This window comes from Falco cherrug, chromosome 8, assembly GCF_023634085.1.
Source record: "Falco cherrug isolate bFalChe1 chromosome 8, bFalChe1.pri, whole genome shotgun sequence".
Classification (NCBI taxonomy): domain Eukaryota; kingdom Metazoa; phylum Chordata; class Aves; order Falconiformes; family Falconidae; genus Falco; species Falco cherrug.
The window spans coordinates 42288264-42304095 of record NC_073704.1 but is presented as its reverse complement, the minus strand read 5'-3'; the positions used below and the strand labels follow the sequence as shown (position 1 = coordinate 42304095).

The following is a 15832-nucleotide window of genomic DNA, read 5'->3' as shown; positions in this document are numbered from 1 at the left end:
AAAATAAAAGTCAAGTAATACATAGTATTGTGCTGACAAAAAAGAAGTGTCAAAAAGGTGAATTCATATGTGCAAATTCCAGACTTTTTCATTTAAGTCTGAGTGGTGGTGGCAGGGATGTGTTTATACATTTATTTTTTTTTTAGTCTAGATTGATTTAAAAGTTGTTAGTGTTCAAATAAATCCATTATTCTAATATTTAGTATTTTTCTTTACAAAATATCCGATTACACAGCAGAAAATGCAACCGATTAAACACATTTCATAAAATGTAATCAATTTTGAGAAAATTCCAATGAATACTTAAAAAAAAAAAAATCAATCTGTGATCACTTTCCTGCAGCTGACGATATAGGTAAAATGGGTTGTTTTATTCATGATATACCAAATTCTTGCCAAATGTTTGTTTAAAAAAAAAACCAGTAATTCAATTACACAGGGAAGAAAACCACTATGACAACAAGCAATATCCTTTTCATTTGGAAAAATAACTGATTTTTTTAATTATTTTTAATGTTATGTACCTACTCATATGATTAGAAGGTGAAAGTGAGGTCTTCCAAATACTTTTTGAGTACGGACTGCCACATGACAAACCCATCACTGAATGGTATTTTCATTTCAAATTACTGCAAAATTATCAACTCAACTGACCCGTAACTCCAAAGCACTTTTTAGAGGATGACAATGGTTTATCCTATGGACAAAACTGAGGATCAGTAGTTTACCACAAGTACGTATTTATGAAGAAAGGAACAGCACTAGACACAATTTTTGTCTATTGTCAACAGTAAACATGTTACAAAAGCAGCTGCACTAGTTCTAATTAATGTTGTTTCAATCCTATTAGGGATTCAAAGTGTCTTCCTTCTTCCATATGCTGAACCGAAACTGGCAAAGAATAGGATGTTAATTCACAAGGAAAAACAAACATGTACATTGCGTAAATTTCCACTCCCTCTTCTTCTTGTGCATTTCCCATAAATTTACAGCCTTAACTGCACTTGGGAGTCAATGTTACAGCTACTACAGGTTACTTTCTAGTTCACTGCAAGTACGAAGTGGGAAGTACTGCCCTGTAGACGACTGCTCTGGAAATCAGCCATTACGAACTTGAAAACGTGTAGCTTCTGCCAAGGTTCAGTTTTCATGAACTCCAGCTTAGTAAATGACATTGCTAAAAAATATTTGGAGACGAGAATCTCTGCTCCATCTGCATTTAAGACTTTATCCTAACGTTTTAATATGGTAGAGGGAATCAAGTGTCTTTTAAATCTCTTGTTTCTGCCAGAGTTAAAGAGTTTAAAAGCAAGTTTACACCTTTCCCAAATGAAAAAAAGGATTACAGAGCATCAATTCCCTTGTAGGTCAAATAACTTTTGATAAAAAAACATTCTTAATATGTTCATTTTCATTTTCTCTTCTGCGTATCAAAGACATTTTGTATTAGTTTTGCTAAAGAAAACATGCAAGACTCAGCCTTCATTACAGCAAAGGTCAAACACTAAGATAACTTAAAACTAATTCAGAAACCAGTAAAGCACTACAGAAAGAAAGGACTTCAGTCTTGGCATTTTGTCTGTTTGAATCGGAACAATAGTTTAGAAAGTACTGAGAAACATCTGTGAGGCCAAATGCTTAAAAAAACCCCAAACCCAAAATCTATGACCCTCAAAGACAGTTTAGATTTGGCACTTACCCCTCAGAGCAGGCAGCAGAGACCTCTCTTTCTTGTCGTCACATTTATTACATTCACTAAAGTATAAAAGTAAAAAGACGTCCACAAGCACCCATATGAGAGAAGTGGCCAGAACCACCTTGCAGTAAACAAATCTCCTCATTGCTTTACTTGGTTTCTAGCTCAGTTTCTGAGGAAAGACGGCAGTTGCTGAGACGTATCAAACTTCCACAGTTAAAATCCAATATGGAAGCAAAGAAAAGCATCCCACTGCAAGCAAAAAGAAAAAATGTCTGAATTAGCTAACAAGTACACACAGTCTGAACTGAAAAACGTACAGGAAAGTGCAGTGTTGAGATGTTTATAGTATTTCTTTCCATATATGCAGGTACTTTCCATTTTCTACCACCCTTCTATGAATACCTTTTTGACCTGTATGTGTCATGGACAGTCTACATAACTTGCCTTCACTCAGAAACACATGCAATATATATACAGCTTTCATGCAATGTAACAAATTTTAATAAAGATTCCACAAAAAGACAACAAAGCAGTGCTAACAGACAGTTCTAACCAACAGTCACTATTTTATTGAACATCTGACATATATTAAGGAAGAAAACTGAAATTTTCATTTTCCTCAAATAACGTTTTTAAAAGGCTATTTTAGATACGGCCTCTGAACACTAAAAGCCAATTAATTTTTATCTTGCAGAAAAATTTTGAACACCACCTTACTATCACCAAAGATGTTTTGCAAAAGTACGCTGCAGTCAGTCACAAACATATTTAGGCTCTTGCCTGCAACAGAAAGTTTGGTCAACAAAAGCTAGGTGTGACAGCCTCCGTATCTACGCCCAGCACAGGGCTGTAAGTTAGACGACCATATTCAAGACTTACGGTTACCATTATAAGCTGCATTCAACGTCAGGACTGGGAGTTCTGCTGCGGCCATGCTCCCAAAGTACTATTGGAGCACTAACTGCTGGGTAACTGTCCGAGTGCCTATAAAAGAAAAGAGAAGAAATTCCTTATCACTTGACTGTCTTTTCTAGGACATAAAGAAGTTTCTTATAATTAAAAAAAGCTCTCATAAATTTTGTCCACGTTTTAACCTACCTACCTTAATTAAATGTGATTTCATACACAACACTTTTCTATCGTAGTTCCGAAAACCCCTCAGCTTTTCTATCTAGCAACATCACAGCTGGTAGCTTTCGTGGTTTAACTCACTCCTGGCCTGGCTTTCTTTACACATGGTCGCACTCTCGCCACACTACCTCATCCCGCTGCGTTACTTTCTAGTCAAACGCATTTCTGTCCCTCCCAAAGTGATCTCCCCAAGAAGCACAGCCACATCAACTCCCACAGCACACAGGGAGAAGAGAATCAGACAGCTAGGCCAGTTTACCTTCTGGTTTAAGCAGCATACCAGGTAGAACACAGTGCTGAGGGAGCTTTCGTAACCGGTTGCTTTCATTTTAAGTATTTCCAAAATATAAGAAACTTACATTACATTTTAATTACAGCTCATTTGAACCAATGAGATAGAAGAGACTGAATTATTTATATACAGTTTTTCAAATTATTCTTGAAGTGCTATTTTACTATGTAATCATTAATACACTTTTCCATCTGTCTTAAATACAAACACAACCAATAGCTCTTTTTCTTGCTGAAGTGATCTACAGCCAGTTGATTTAAAATTTCAAGGCTCAGGACTACGTGTTTCAGGTTAGCACAATTCATTTTCATGCCAGGCAACAAGAACAGCTTAATTATACGAAGAAAATTACAAAGAAAAAACAAATTAACAGAGATCTTCATTAGAAAAAAAAGAGAGGAGAAAACAGCTGAAGTGTTAACCCTCCCCACGCAGTCTCTGTCACCATGGTGGCTGTAATTGGCTTTTGTAGTGTGGAGTAGAATAGTTATTTGTTCAGCACCAGCTGAGATACAAAGGCACTTCCTCCCCAAGCTCTTAATAATACAGAAGAATTTTTTTCTTCATCAGTTCCGAGGTTTACCCGCTTATATTAAAACAAGAAGTGTAGTAGTCATCAATGGGCGATTGGAAAAGAATTTTCTATTCCCAATTCTGTGCAGTATTTAAACAAATAGTCTGCACAGAAACCACTGCAGTCTGCTACGATGCGTTAGCTAGCCGCACAGCTTTCAGGTGTCTGAACAAAGGCAGTGCAACAGGCTATTACAAAGTTAGCAGCAATGACAGTGAGCTTCTTATTTTACAATAGTTAACATTTAGATTCAATATTCTCCTCCTTTCTTAAAAAAATAATAACACTCACTTTAATCTTTTAAAGTCCAGGTAAATCAGGGTACTTGCGCTCCTGTGTATGCAGTGTCTCACTGTGAGGGACAGGCAGTGCAGCCTGCTGCAAGATGCCTTTGGCCTCAAGCTCTAACCATTCATCTGGGTTGCTTTGTTACAAAATGAGGATTACTAGCAGCAAGGAACCAAGCCTTCTACTCTCCCTGTCCTACAAATACCACTTTTTTTCTTTTTTTTAAGGAAGAAATTAAAGTATTTCATTACCCAGAGAAAAACCACCAGCAGACACTGTAACTGAGCAGCCTCTACAGTTACACATCAATGCCTGTAGGAGGTCTGACCAGCAGGTAAGTGCCAGGCAGCTGGGGAGGAACTCAGTGGTTTTCTTCTTGGAATGCAAGTTTCAAAAACTCATGCTCTGTTTGGGGTGGGAAGGAGCTTTCAAAGGCATACAGTGGAGGCTCAGCCCCACCGCTGAATCCAGCAGTGCCCCACTGAGAAGATGGCTCGCTCTTCAGAGGTACCTGCTGGAACACCATGCTTTGTTCATGTGGGATGAGGAATTAAAGATCAAATGGCTGAAGAGGGACCACTTGTTGTCTGCATGGTCTCCTGGTGAAAGCCACCCTCCCTGTCCCAGCCACAGGCAGGCTGAGCAGCTCAGCCCTTTCTCTGGGCACATATGAAGCCTGGTGGACACCAGAACTGGGCACCATCTGTGACCATTCTGGCACTGCTCACTCTAAACTGCTCCCACATGTGCTCCAGACTTCCCACACTCCACCTCCCACCACCCAACTCCACCACAAACAATCCTCAAATTAGCTTATATTTCAATTAAGGTTCATTTGAAAAAATAAAATATGCAAAAAATCCATGCATATTGAATTCCAAATGGGATAATTCACCACAGATCAAATAAATCACCAAGATGGGCTAACTGATCTTTTTTATTCAATCAAATTCCTTAGTTGAATTTGAAAAAATAATTTCAGATGAAATTTTTTTTTTTAATAAAAGTTTATAATTTGGAATATTTTTTGTAACCTAGCTCTGTTTCAAGATGGACATATCTCCCCTCTCCCTTTCTTTCCCTTGCCTTAACCTCACATTTGCACAAAAAAAAAAAAAAAAAAAATCACGCTCATCTTGACTAGCCAACATTGCATTTTTCAGCAAATATTGGAAATAAAAAAAAAAATACCTGAAAAGCTAGGGCTAGGCAAATAGGAGCAAAGTTCTCCTTCTCCAATTTCAGATAACACAAAAATAGATAACAAAAAATTTCACTCATGGTCTGGACAACCTCACACCAACCTTGGGACACTTGTGCCAAAATCTCTATGTTTCTGCCAATACGTTTGTGGACTTTGAATACTCTTCTGTTCCCATAAATGCTTTATATTACAACTCCTTAGGAGATGATGTAAATAATATGTCTTAAAAAAATTTCAAATGCAAAGGTTTAAACCAAGAACTAGATACAACTGCCACTAACCCAAAACCCAATCAAAATTAAAACAGCAGCATGCTTTTGGCCGCCTTTTCAGGATTTCACAGCAGTAAATAAGAAACTTAAGCAAAGAGTTGTGGCTATGGTAAGAACCACACTAAACAGTTTCTCCATCTTCCTCCCAAACACAGGAACCACTGACCTGCTTACTCTGTACCTGGAGCGCAAGCATACGAAAGCATGGTTTGAACATGTACTACTCAATTTCTATCACACAAGGAAAACACCAGCACTATGTAAGAGGACCACTGAAAAAGTTCAAGCACTCAAAACAAAGCAAAATAAACAAACAAAAACCCCCACAACTCACAAAGAGACAGAATTGGCCAGCATAAGGCAATCCCTGAAGCACATGTGCATTATGACCTCGTCACCCACATTTCCCACTCCAAGCGCTCAGCGTTCGGCCACGCTCCCCGTCCAGCCTTGCCACCCATGCCCCCTGCTCTCAGCTTCCCAGCGGGGGCTCCTCTGCCCCTCTGCTGCTTCTTTCCCACCTTTCCTTCAGTCCACCTCCCAGCCTGCTCTGTCCCCAGCTCTCCCACCCCACCACTGCTGCAATGGAATGAGAGGTGGTCTTTTCTTGTCGAGCATCTCCTTCTCCTCTCACTTCCCAAGGTCCATTACTAGTTTTTAATGTTTCCTTATTCAGGTATTGCCAAACACCCAGTCAGGGTCCTCTACGCTCTTCCCCACCCATTTTCCCCCTCTTAATCCTACCCCCAGTCTCCTTTTCCAAGAAGTTGATTCTCTCTTTGCCTCCAAATACCTGTTTCTCTCCAAAGGCCAAGCTCTTCTGCTCAGCTCAGCCTTTCCCCTCCTAGCCTGGCTCTCCTCTTGCCCACGCTCAGCTGAAGGGGCTCGGCTCTCTCCCAGCTCACAGCAGCCCAGAGCGGTACCTGTGAAGGACAGCCAGCCAGCACCGCAGCCACGGTACTTTGGTCACCAACAACCACATGCAGAAGGAACCTCTCAATGCTGGCTACGTCAGCTACTCTTATAACCCAAAGTCCCTCCTCCAGACCTCACAAGAGGTGAAGAGGTTTGTTGGTTTTTTTCTAAAATATAGAGTAAAAGGTTTGCAGGAAGAGGAGGAAGGTAAAGATGCTGGGGTTTTGAGCTACCCACTCCTAAGAACAAAGTTAATTTAAAACAAGGATCTAGCAGCAACAAAGCCAGGGAAGTTCCTGCCCCCAAAACCTGCAGTTTGTCAGTGTTATAAGCAATAAAAACAGAGGTTTACAATGGAAAACAGAATACAAATTTAGAAATCATCTGCACTGCCAGCCTTTCCTGAAACCGCCACAATAAAATGCTGTGGTATGAGAATGTTATGGAGGTTGCAAATCCAAGCTCTGAAAAACTGGCAGAATTAAAGATAGCTGCAAAAACCTTGACTTGCCTTTCTCATGTACTAAAAAAAAAAACCATCTCCCTGCAGAGCCCACTTTCACTGACTGCACACAGCCGATCAGATTTGGTAAAACAAAGCCATTGTTCCATATTTCTTCTTGTAACTCACCACACAGCCCCGTGCCCTATTTATTTCATACCAGCCAAGCCATGCACAGAATGAACAATGTTTAATTTTCTCAGGGGCTCAAAGCCATGGCATTCATCACTACTCTATCCAGTTGCCTCAAAAGATTTAATTCACTTTCACAATATCTCTGTGAGATTAAAAAAAAAAATATTATTCCTCTGTAGGAACAATGGGAGCACAGACTGAGGCCAAGACTTCTGAAAATCATTTACCACTTCTACTCCCCTGGTGATGCTCCTGGAGTCACACTCTTCAAAGTTTGACATGTAGCCCACGTTAGTGCACTGATTCAACAAAAGCCCCAATTCTTGAGCCAGTATTTTTGTACCAGCGCTGAAAAGGGATCAGCCCCTAGGCCTCACTTGCCTGGATCCACACCCCTCAAAGCCATCCCTCCCTTCCAACCCCAGGATCAGCATCCACCCCACAAGAGGCAGCTCCAGCCTGTCCCTGGGCATGCTCATCAACACTTCCACTACAGAAAAAGAAAGATGAAAGCTGCCTAAGGGAGAGAGCAGTCTGTTAAGTGATGAGCATAATCTTCATGTCTTGTGAATTAATGGACTAGAAGTATTAAAACTGCAAATATGCTGCACATAAAAATTTCATCTAAGGTGTTAACTGAAAGCTTCTAGCCAGAATAACACCTTTTTGAAGCACTGAACATGGCTTTTTGTATCAACATGCCTGTTGATCATCTTGATCTAAGCTCCTTTAAGGACCATCCACCTGTTTCACAGACCAAAGGTTTCCTCCAACTGCTTTTTGTCTTCACACTTCATTAGTGAAACCTGTGGCAATTTGAGGCTCTGTTGTGGACTCGCGATGTAAATAGCAGCAACATAGGGATGGGGGTAAGAGGAAGTCCAACACAGCAGTGCTTCAAGCACCACATGCAAAACCTGTATCCAGAAGAAACGTAATAGAATTTTATCTCCATGCATTTTCAAATGGCCCATTTTCATAAATCAGTATGAGCACATCCTTGAATGGCCCCTTAATCTGTTCCCACTCTTAAGACTCAACACGAATTAAGTGTCCTAATTCTTGACCAAGACAGAAATAAACCGTTTACAAAAGTTCTCTGAAGAAAATCAGAATCGCCTGATTTATCACTCAGCACTTTTACTGATTTAATACAGAAGCATAGAGTCCCAGAGTCCACCTATGTCCTAAAACTGTGATTACATCTTCCAAATTAATATCAAAACCACCCTGACTTCAACCTGATCTCCCAAACCTGTGAGACTTTAACCTGTGCAAAGCAACTTGAGTTAGCCATCTATACTCCTGGTAACACCATAACTGACTCAATGACAACTAGAGGCTTGGATAAGAAAGGATACAAACTGCAAATTATTTGTATGAAAGGACTGTTTCAAAACAGAACAGTTTCTTATGGAATGAAATCTGAAATAGAGCTGAGCATCACTTCTCAAGTCAACATTGATCTCAATGTTAGCCATAAAGGCTTCACGAAGTACCCACAGGAGCTAGGTCCTGATAAAACGGAGCTTAATCTACCATGTATTATAGGAACATGCACAGGAGGTGAGGATGAACACTACACCTCCTTCCTTTGCCAGATGTGGCCACATCTGCATGCATCTACAGCCTGCTGCAGCACAGCATCAGGCAGCAGTTGCCTAGCAACTGGGGGGGCTGCTCCCCCGGGTACCAGGCTCTGCCAAAAGCCCCCCCCAAGAGCTGCCCAGCTGCTCCCTGGTTCCCCACCAGTCACCAGATGCAGCACATGTAACTCACAGCACCAGCCTGGCTTTCCAGACTGCCAGGAGGTTTTGGGTCTGCTCTCAGGGAGGGGAAGGGATTTGGGTTTTTTCTGCTGCCAAGTGATTCCCAGGTCCTTCAGCCTCCCCAGAGCAGAGCCCACAGGGACCAGCGGCTAGGTGGGACAGGCTGGCAGCAGAGGGGACGTACTGGGCAGTACCTCGGAGGGTAACAAAACACCCGGGGATCCCACTAGCACCCTGAAGCCTGACTCGCAGGAGAAGGAAAAGGAGGCCTGCTCCTGCCTCCTGCTCAGTACACACTTACACAAGTTTTGCTGTATGCTGTAAGATAACCAAGAGGATGACGACAGCAGTAAAGGAACAGCAAAATACACCCCAGAGATACCTGCACTGCCACTACAGCAGCTTGATTTCTCAGAGGACAAGGAATTGAGCTGCATTTCCAGACAACATCACGGTTCTTACTGCAGTTAAGTAGCACATGTCATGGGTGCAACACTTCACAGATGAAAAGCGGGATCAAAAACGCCTATTCCTGATAATCTGTTATTTGTGTTAGTGTTTCATAGTATAGGTTTGATTAAATATCGCCGTACACAGCTACACGCTTCCACTGAGACTTTGCCCAATACCTCTGCATAGCAAACAGAACCCCTCCTTCTCCTCTCTTCCTTTATACCCCTCTAAACTAAGAGTACCGAGGAGAAAAAAAAATACGCTATTGGCAGGGGGACACACAGAAAACTGCCTTGGTTGACCTTTTGGGGTACATATCCATTACTGTACACAGCCTTCAGATGGCAAGCGCATTAGAAAGATGAGTAAGTGGATGGAGTTACATTACTGTTACGACTCCAGTGGTAATTTCCTGACTTTTCATTATTTAACTGAGGCATGCTGCATTTTCTAGCGAATCTGTTATTTGTCATGTAGACCATCCTTTTAATGTATGCAACTTAACACCTCAGTCAGCACTGAAATCTATCCTGTTTGACATCTCTGTATGTTAGCAAGCATCTCAATTCACAGCCTTTCAAGTGTTCCTCTCACACATACTTAAAAGAATTTAGGCTAAAGGCAAAGAAACAGAAACCTTAGGATGGCCACGGCTACTGTTACGGTATTGACCACAACAGTACTATATATGAGAATACCAGATCATTTTATGAAGCAGTTAATTCAGACATTAAATTACTGCTGTTGACAAATCCTTGTTATAATGCAACATTTGACACTCAAGTGATGTACATATTAATGAACACTGAGCTCGTGATAGCAGCAGAATACTTAATTTTTAAAAAATGAATGCAAGTCAGTAGTAAAAGCATCCACAAAGCCCTCCAGTAAAGTAGTGTTTCAACCCTTCAGAACTAATCTATAGTACACATCTGCTCTGTCAGAGCCATTCGGATCAGACTTCTGCAAAAGATGGGTAGGTCAGCTGAACAGTAATCAGAAAGAAGTTTGCTGGAAGAAATTCCCGAGCAGAAATAAGAGCAATCACATATGTCTTTTTCACACCTAAGGAAGGCAGACCAGAGTTCAGCTCAACTGAAATCTGAGATTTCCAGCCTTCACCTCTAATAAATCAAAGGATGAATGCGGCTGTTTCTCGTAGCTTTCCTCTGATTCACTGCAGCTGCCAGAGTAAAAACAGACAACAACAATATTTAAGTGTCAGTCACAGAAAGATTTGGCATTATTATTTTTGTCAATCTCTGCTGCAGAATCAGGGTCCAACGCAGGCAGTACTGCACCGAATGGCAATTAGCCAGCGTGAACTGACAAAACTCTACTAAAACAGAACTGCATCCATGCACACTAGCACCATGATATCATGAGATATGATCTAACAAGCTAAAGTCCACTGCTTAAGCTTTGGGCAAAACATGCCACACTGCATTATAAATTAAATTTATCAGAGTTGCTACAAGAGTAATCATCATTAAAAAACTGAAGAGGCAAGCTTGCTTTAAGAACTATTAAGGTTTGCAACCCTATCTTTCTGAGGCATAACTTAATTTTAAAATAAAATTATTTAAAATATATTTTGCCTAAAAAAACCTTATGGCTAGATTTATCTAACCAAACCTTAATATATACTATACTCTCAAAAAGACATGAATCATCATTTAATACCATAAGCAGTTTATCAATTCACCTACAGCTATCTGAAGAACTTAAAATGCTGAAACTGCCCATCTCCAAGATCAATACAGGAAGCTCTTCCACATTTAGTAAGACAAGGGAAGGCGGGGGGTGTGTGGAAATCAGGTATCTCTAGTTAGAGCTATCCAGTGTTCTCTGTTTTAAGAATTAGTTTCTCCCCCTCTCTCCTTTCCTGAAATAGGCTGCTTGACATTTAATAATAGACCTATTCTTCATTTTAAAATGCATTTCCGTGACTCAGAAATTAAAGTGGAAAAGACTTATTAATTCATCTAACCAAACTTCTTTGTAATAAAAGCCTACCCTTTATTTTGCGTGGCTTTGTTCAGACTAGAGTCGGGCAATGACTAGCACCAGTTTCTCCCAGAATTCATACCTCAAAGCAGCATATCCCCGATATCCAGACAAGAAAAGCTTTTTCTGTTCAAAGCCACCTCACTGTAAGCCACCCACTTGCAAATGATGGCAAATTTGTGAAGAATTAATCTGGGTTTACTCCCTCCTTTAAAGTCCATGCCTTCAGATACTAACTTTGTACTAAAAACCAGGCTGTTTCTACTGGTGTGTTGGCACAAAGCACCAAAAACATAAAGCCAACTGAAAAAAAAAAAATCAACTAAAAGAATACAGCCACATTCTTCTCCCAAAGTGCAGCCCATCTAGTAACAGACATAAACACACCAGGGTACTTTGCTCACCAACCTCACAGGTTTCTTCTCGTCTTGACTGTCAGAGCAGGCATCTCTCTAACCTACACCAACCACCCAACCAGGTGATAGGCAGGTATCCCCCTTGCAAGCTGCTGTACAACCTTGTCAAAGCTAATTAGCAGACTAAGCTGACTATATTTATTCTGTTTTCAGATGGTGGGTGCTCTCCCACATACCAGTGAAATTAAAAAGTAACAAGTACTTGAGTGGTATTGACGACTTGACAGATACCACCCAGGACCAGTTTTCTAGTCTTCAAACAAAAAGAAAATGCTGGAGCAAGCCAGGCAGTGACACGACAACCAGGAGAAAAGCTACAGGGCAAGTATCCATGGAAGAACATAGCCCGAGCAGCTATAGCCACTTACCAGAGGACTGCCCCACAAACCTTTCGACAACTGCATGGCTGGCCAGCCCTCACCAGCACAGACAACACACACTACGGAGACACAGGACTCTGCCCAACCACCCCAGCCATGCCAACACACTCATCTACGCTAACACCGAAAAATAACCGAACATTCACACTGCACCAGTCCTGCTGATCAAATGGATTTTTTGATATTTGCACATGAAGGTAATACTACAAACCCAAAACTTCAAACAGGTGGAACCAGAGCATCGCCAAAGAAACAACCACTGCCTTCTGTAACAGCCTCCTACCTAAGTCCTGTTTTAGGAGTGACTCCTTACCACTCCGCATTGCCAAAATGGCAGTGACCTTCTGGGTGCATTATGCCTGTTGGCATGCAGGTCAAGGCCATGGCATAAGCCCACCCTCAGCACCCTGCTGTCCTAGTGCAGAAAGGTCAAGCACAGCACTCATCAGGAGCTGCCAACACAAACCTGAAGATCAGTCAAGCAAATAACGACTGTGAGGCGTTCCTGCACACATCAGCTGGCAGGGCATACCCACCAAGGAACACTAATCAATACAAAAACATGTATTTCACTTATTTTGTGAAGAGAAGGACCTGTTGATTCTTTTTTCTAAATACTAAGGCCAAAAGAACTCATTTATAACACCGGGAAATCAGAACTTGCTCACTTCTTCCAATCCAACAGAACAACAGTATTGAAAAAAGCAAAGTTTGTGAATATCAAAAAGGGCCATTTCTGACAATCAATAAGCTGTCACATCATACCTACTTAACTCAAAACTGATCATCACTAAAGTAGAATATGCACTGTCCAATCTTCTTCCCCCCCTCACCTCAAAGTCTTTGAAGAAAGCAGCTTTCTTAGAAGCGCACAGCTCTCACTATGTTGCATCTTTAAAAAAACCCATATTTTCCTATGTTCATAGAAATTATATACAGTTAAATGGAAGTCAATTCTCCCATGTTTTCAAGAAAATTATTCTCCTGAATTCACCTGCTAATGCATAAAACCCACTAGAATTGTGTCTCATGTAGAAAAATATTACAAGGTTTCCTAGTTTCTTATTTCCAAGTGATTCTGCTCTTCTTCTTCAGCCTTAATTTTCTTGTCATCTGACAGTGGGGTTAGGTAGTACTCTACTGTATTTTGCCTCAAACCAAAACAACTGCACTTAACATTAGAAGGAAAGTAACTCAACGTGATTCTCCACATTCCCAAATATAAACTGGTCATAAGCTTTTGCTATGGCTGGTAAGGAACGTTTTTACAACTTATTCTCACCTAGGTTCCTGGGGGTACGAGTGATGGGAACAGATTCTCTTCTTCATGAAAGTTCAGGAGGAATCGTAGCTTTTCCCGGGGAAGGTGGGAGGCAGGTGTTAACAGTCATAAATCCTAGAACCATGTAGGCTTACATCCTCCCCTTCAGTCTTCATTTGTGCCTGAAAGGCACAGTTACTTAGACTTGTATTTTCTTAAAGCTCATCCGCAGACAAACAGAAGACTCTGAGTCTGGCTTCCCACCCTGTTCTACCAGCATCAGCATCTCCTGATAGTGCACACTCATCTTCGGGAACTTGCAAACACTAAACACTCATGTATGAGCACAAAAATTGGAAGATACCGCACATGCTTTGTTTCTTAGAATACTGCTTCAGCGAAGAAACCACTTCTAAACCCCAAAACCAAACCCCGTATGTAATATGCCATATTACACTCTTAGTTTAATGCCACCAATAACCACTCTATATATATTAAAAAAACCCAAACCTAATGCACTTAATAGTAACAGGCCCAGCTAAAAGATTATCAAAAGATAAAGTACTACTTTTCAAGTTACACCAGGTTTTTTAACTGTCTGCAGACTCAGCACTTTTGCACGGCTTTACCGATGGCGATGGACGCAGACCATCAAGATCGCTGGTAATCAGATCTGCTATCAACCCAGGGCACTACGGAGGAAAATTTAGAGAGACTACTTGAAAAACGATAAAATCTCTCAGGCCTCATCTCTTTCCTCCAAGTCCAGCCATCAGCCAGTTAAAATAATCTTTGCCCCTCGCTTTCCTCGGGTAATTCTGAGCACGGCTTAATCTCTCATTAATCTTTCCTCTTAACTATTTCCAGTCAGCCAGGAGCACCCAAATACTCAGCCCATTTTCATTCTGCAACGAAGAGGAAATAGTGGCATCTCTAGCAGCTCTGGGTTTTTCTTTACTATTCCAGACTGATAAAATACCTTAGCAGAACTGTAAAATAAACTTTATTTTCTCTCAGCTCGGAAGAAGTTTTTACCCAATTCTCGGGAAAACACTCGGCATCCTAACTTTATGACGTTCGGAGGAAAAACCTTAGCTACCAAAGAGCTGTGCCAAAACCTCAATTACACCCGGGCTGGCCCATTTACACCCCGGCGAAAGGGCCGCCGGCAGCCAGCCAGCCCCGCCGGCACAGCCCGGGCTGAGGGCGCCGAGGGGCTGCCGGGCAGCTCGGGAACCCGCCGCTCGGATCTACAGCGCAAACCCCTGTTCCCCCTCTGCCACCAGCACAGCCTACCTCGGGCTCTCCAGCGGTATTCCGACCTTCCCCCCAGCGCCGGCACCAGTTCGTCAGGGAGAGAGCTGCACGCCAGGACGCGGGTTTAAGCACAGTTTGCCATCGCCGACTAGAGCCGGCGCTTCAGGTCGGGCTTACCGCTGCTTAAAGCGCTCTCCCCGCCCCAAGCCGCACCCGGGAGCGCCAGGAGAGGCTGCGGAAACGGGGTAAGGGCAGCCCGCTCGCCTCGCCCGCAGCCCGGCCCCGCCGGCAGCCCCCGGCCCGCCGCGGGCGGCTCGCCCGCCGCCAGCGCCGCGCAAAGTTGACAAAGGCACCGGGGCTGAGGCGGGGGTGGCGACCCCCGCTGCTGGCACTCGGTGCGGCCAGGACCCATCCCGCCCCGCCCGGTGCCCCCGCCGCCGCTCGCCGCTTACCTGAGGCGGGACGCCGAGCCCCACAGCCGCGCCCCCCGCGCTCAGCAGCGCCGCCGCCCGCCCGGGGCCAAGCGCGGCGCCGCCGCCCTCCTCCTCCTCATGGCCGCCGAGGCGGGACAGCGGCCCCGAGGCGCGGCCGAGGCTGCGCCGGGCTCGGCTCCGCACCGCTGCCTCGCCGGGTCGGGAGCCGCGCGTCAGCTGCCGCTGCCGCCGCCGCCGCCGCCTCTCCTCCGGCGCGCCGCCCAATGGCTGCAGCGGCGGCGCCCGGCTCCCGCGATACTTGGGGCTCGGCCCGGCGGAGCGGGGACGCGGCGAGGTGGGTGCCCCCGCAGCGGGGCGCGGAGCCTGCCCGGCCGGGGGGCGGGGCGGGCAGGTGCGGGGGCGGGCTGCTCGCCTGGCGGGGGGCGGCCCGGGAGGTGCTGAGGGGAGCGGGCGGTGCCGCCGAGGTCCCCGCCGGGAGGCGGTCGGTGTGCGACCGCCCCGGGACAGCGCTGCCTGCGGCTGCGAGCCTGCGGGCGGTGGGTGGCCGGCGGCCCCCCTCACCCCGGGCGCGCTGGGTCAGCGTGCGGCGCTCGGACCCGCGGCCGGGCCCCCGGTGCAGGCCGCCGCTGAGGGGGCGGGGGCGGTGGAGGGAGCCGGCCTCAGCCCGGCCGTCCTCTCGCGGAGGCCCGCAGCGTCCCCCGGTAGCTTGTGCATTTGGGGGACCTGCTAGGAGCGGATGGTGGAGCGCGGCGGAACGGCGGGGGACACGAGCGCGGTCCCTCCGCTGAAGTGGCGCGGAGCGGGCGGGGCGGGGGGCGATAGCCGGCCGTGCCCCGGGAGCCC

General features: G+C 44.4%; 1 protein-coding gene across 6 annotated transcripts in view; it reads right to left on the bottom strand.

The window, feature by feature from the left end:
- The window catches only part of GALNT13 (polypeptide N-acetylgalactosaminyltransferase 13), a 158461-nt gene extending 143150 nt beyond the window's left edge, over positions 1–15311 (bottom strand). For 2 of the 6 annotated variants that reach the window (XR_008733676.1, XM_055719318.1), the window contains exons 1-3: positions 15008–15310; positions 2585–2683; positions 1700–1948 (exon numbers count right to left, since the gene is read on the bottom strand). Coding sequence is in view for 2 of the 6 variants with exons in the window: in XM_055719318.1 (XP_055575293.1) it covers positions 1700–1841 (142 nt within the window). In the remaining 4 variants the exon portion in view is untranslated. Of the gene's footprint in view, positions 1–1699; positions 1949–2578; positions 2684–13319; positions 13411–14594; positions 14987–15007 lie in introns of those variants that run through there. The other 4 variants (XR_008733679.1, XR_003560646.2, XR_008733678.1 and 1 more) reach the window with 4 other exon arrangements.
- Positions 15312–15832: the final 521 nt, after the last annotated feature.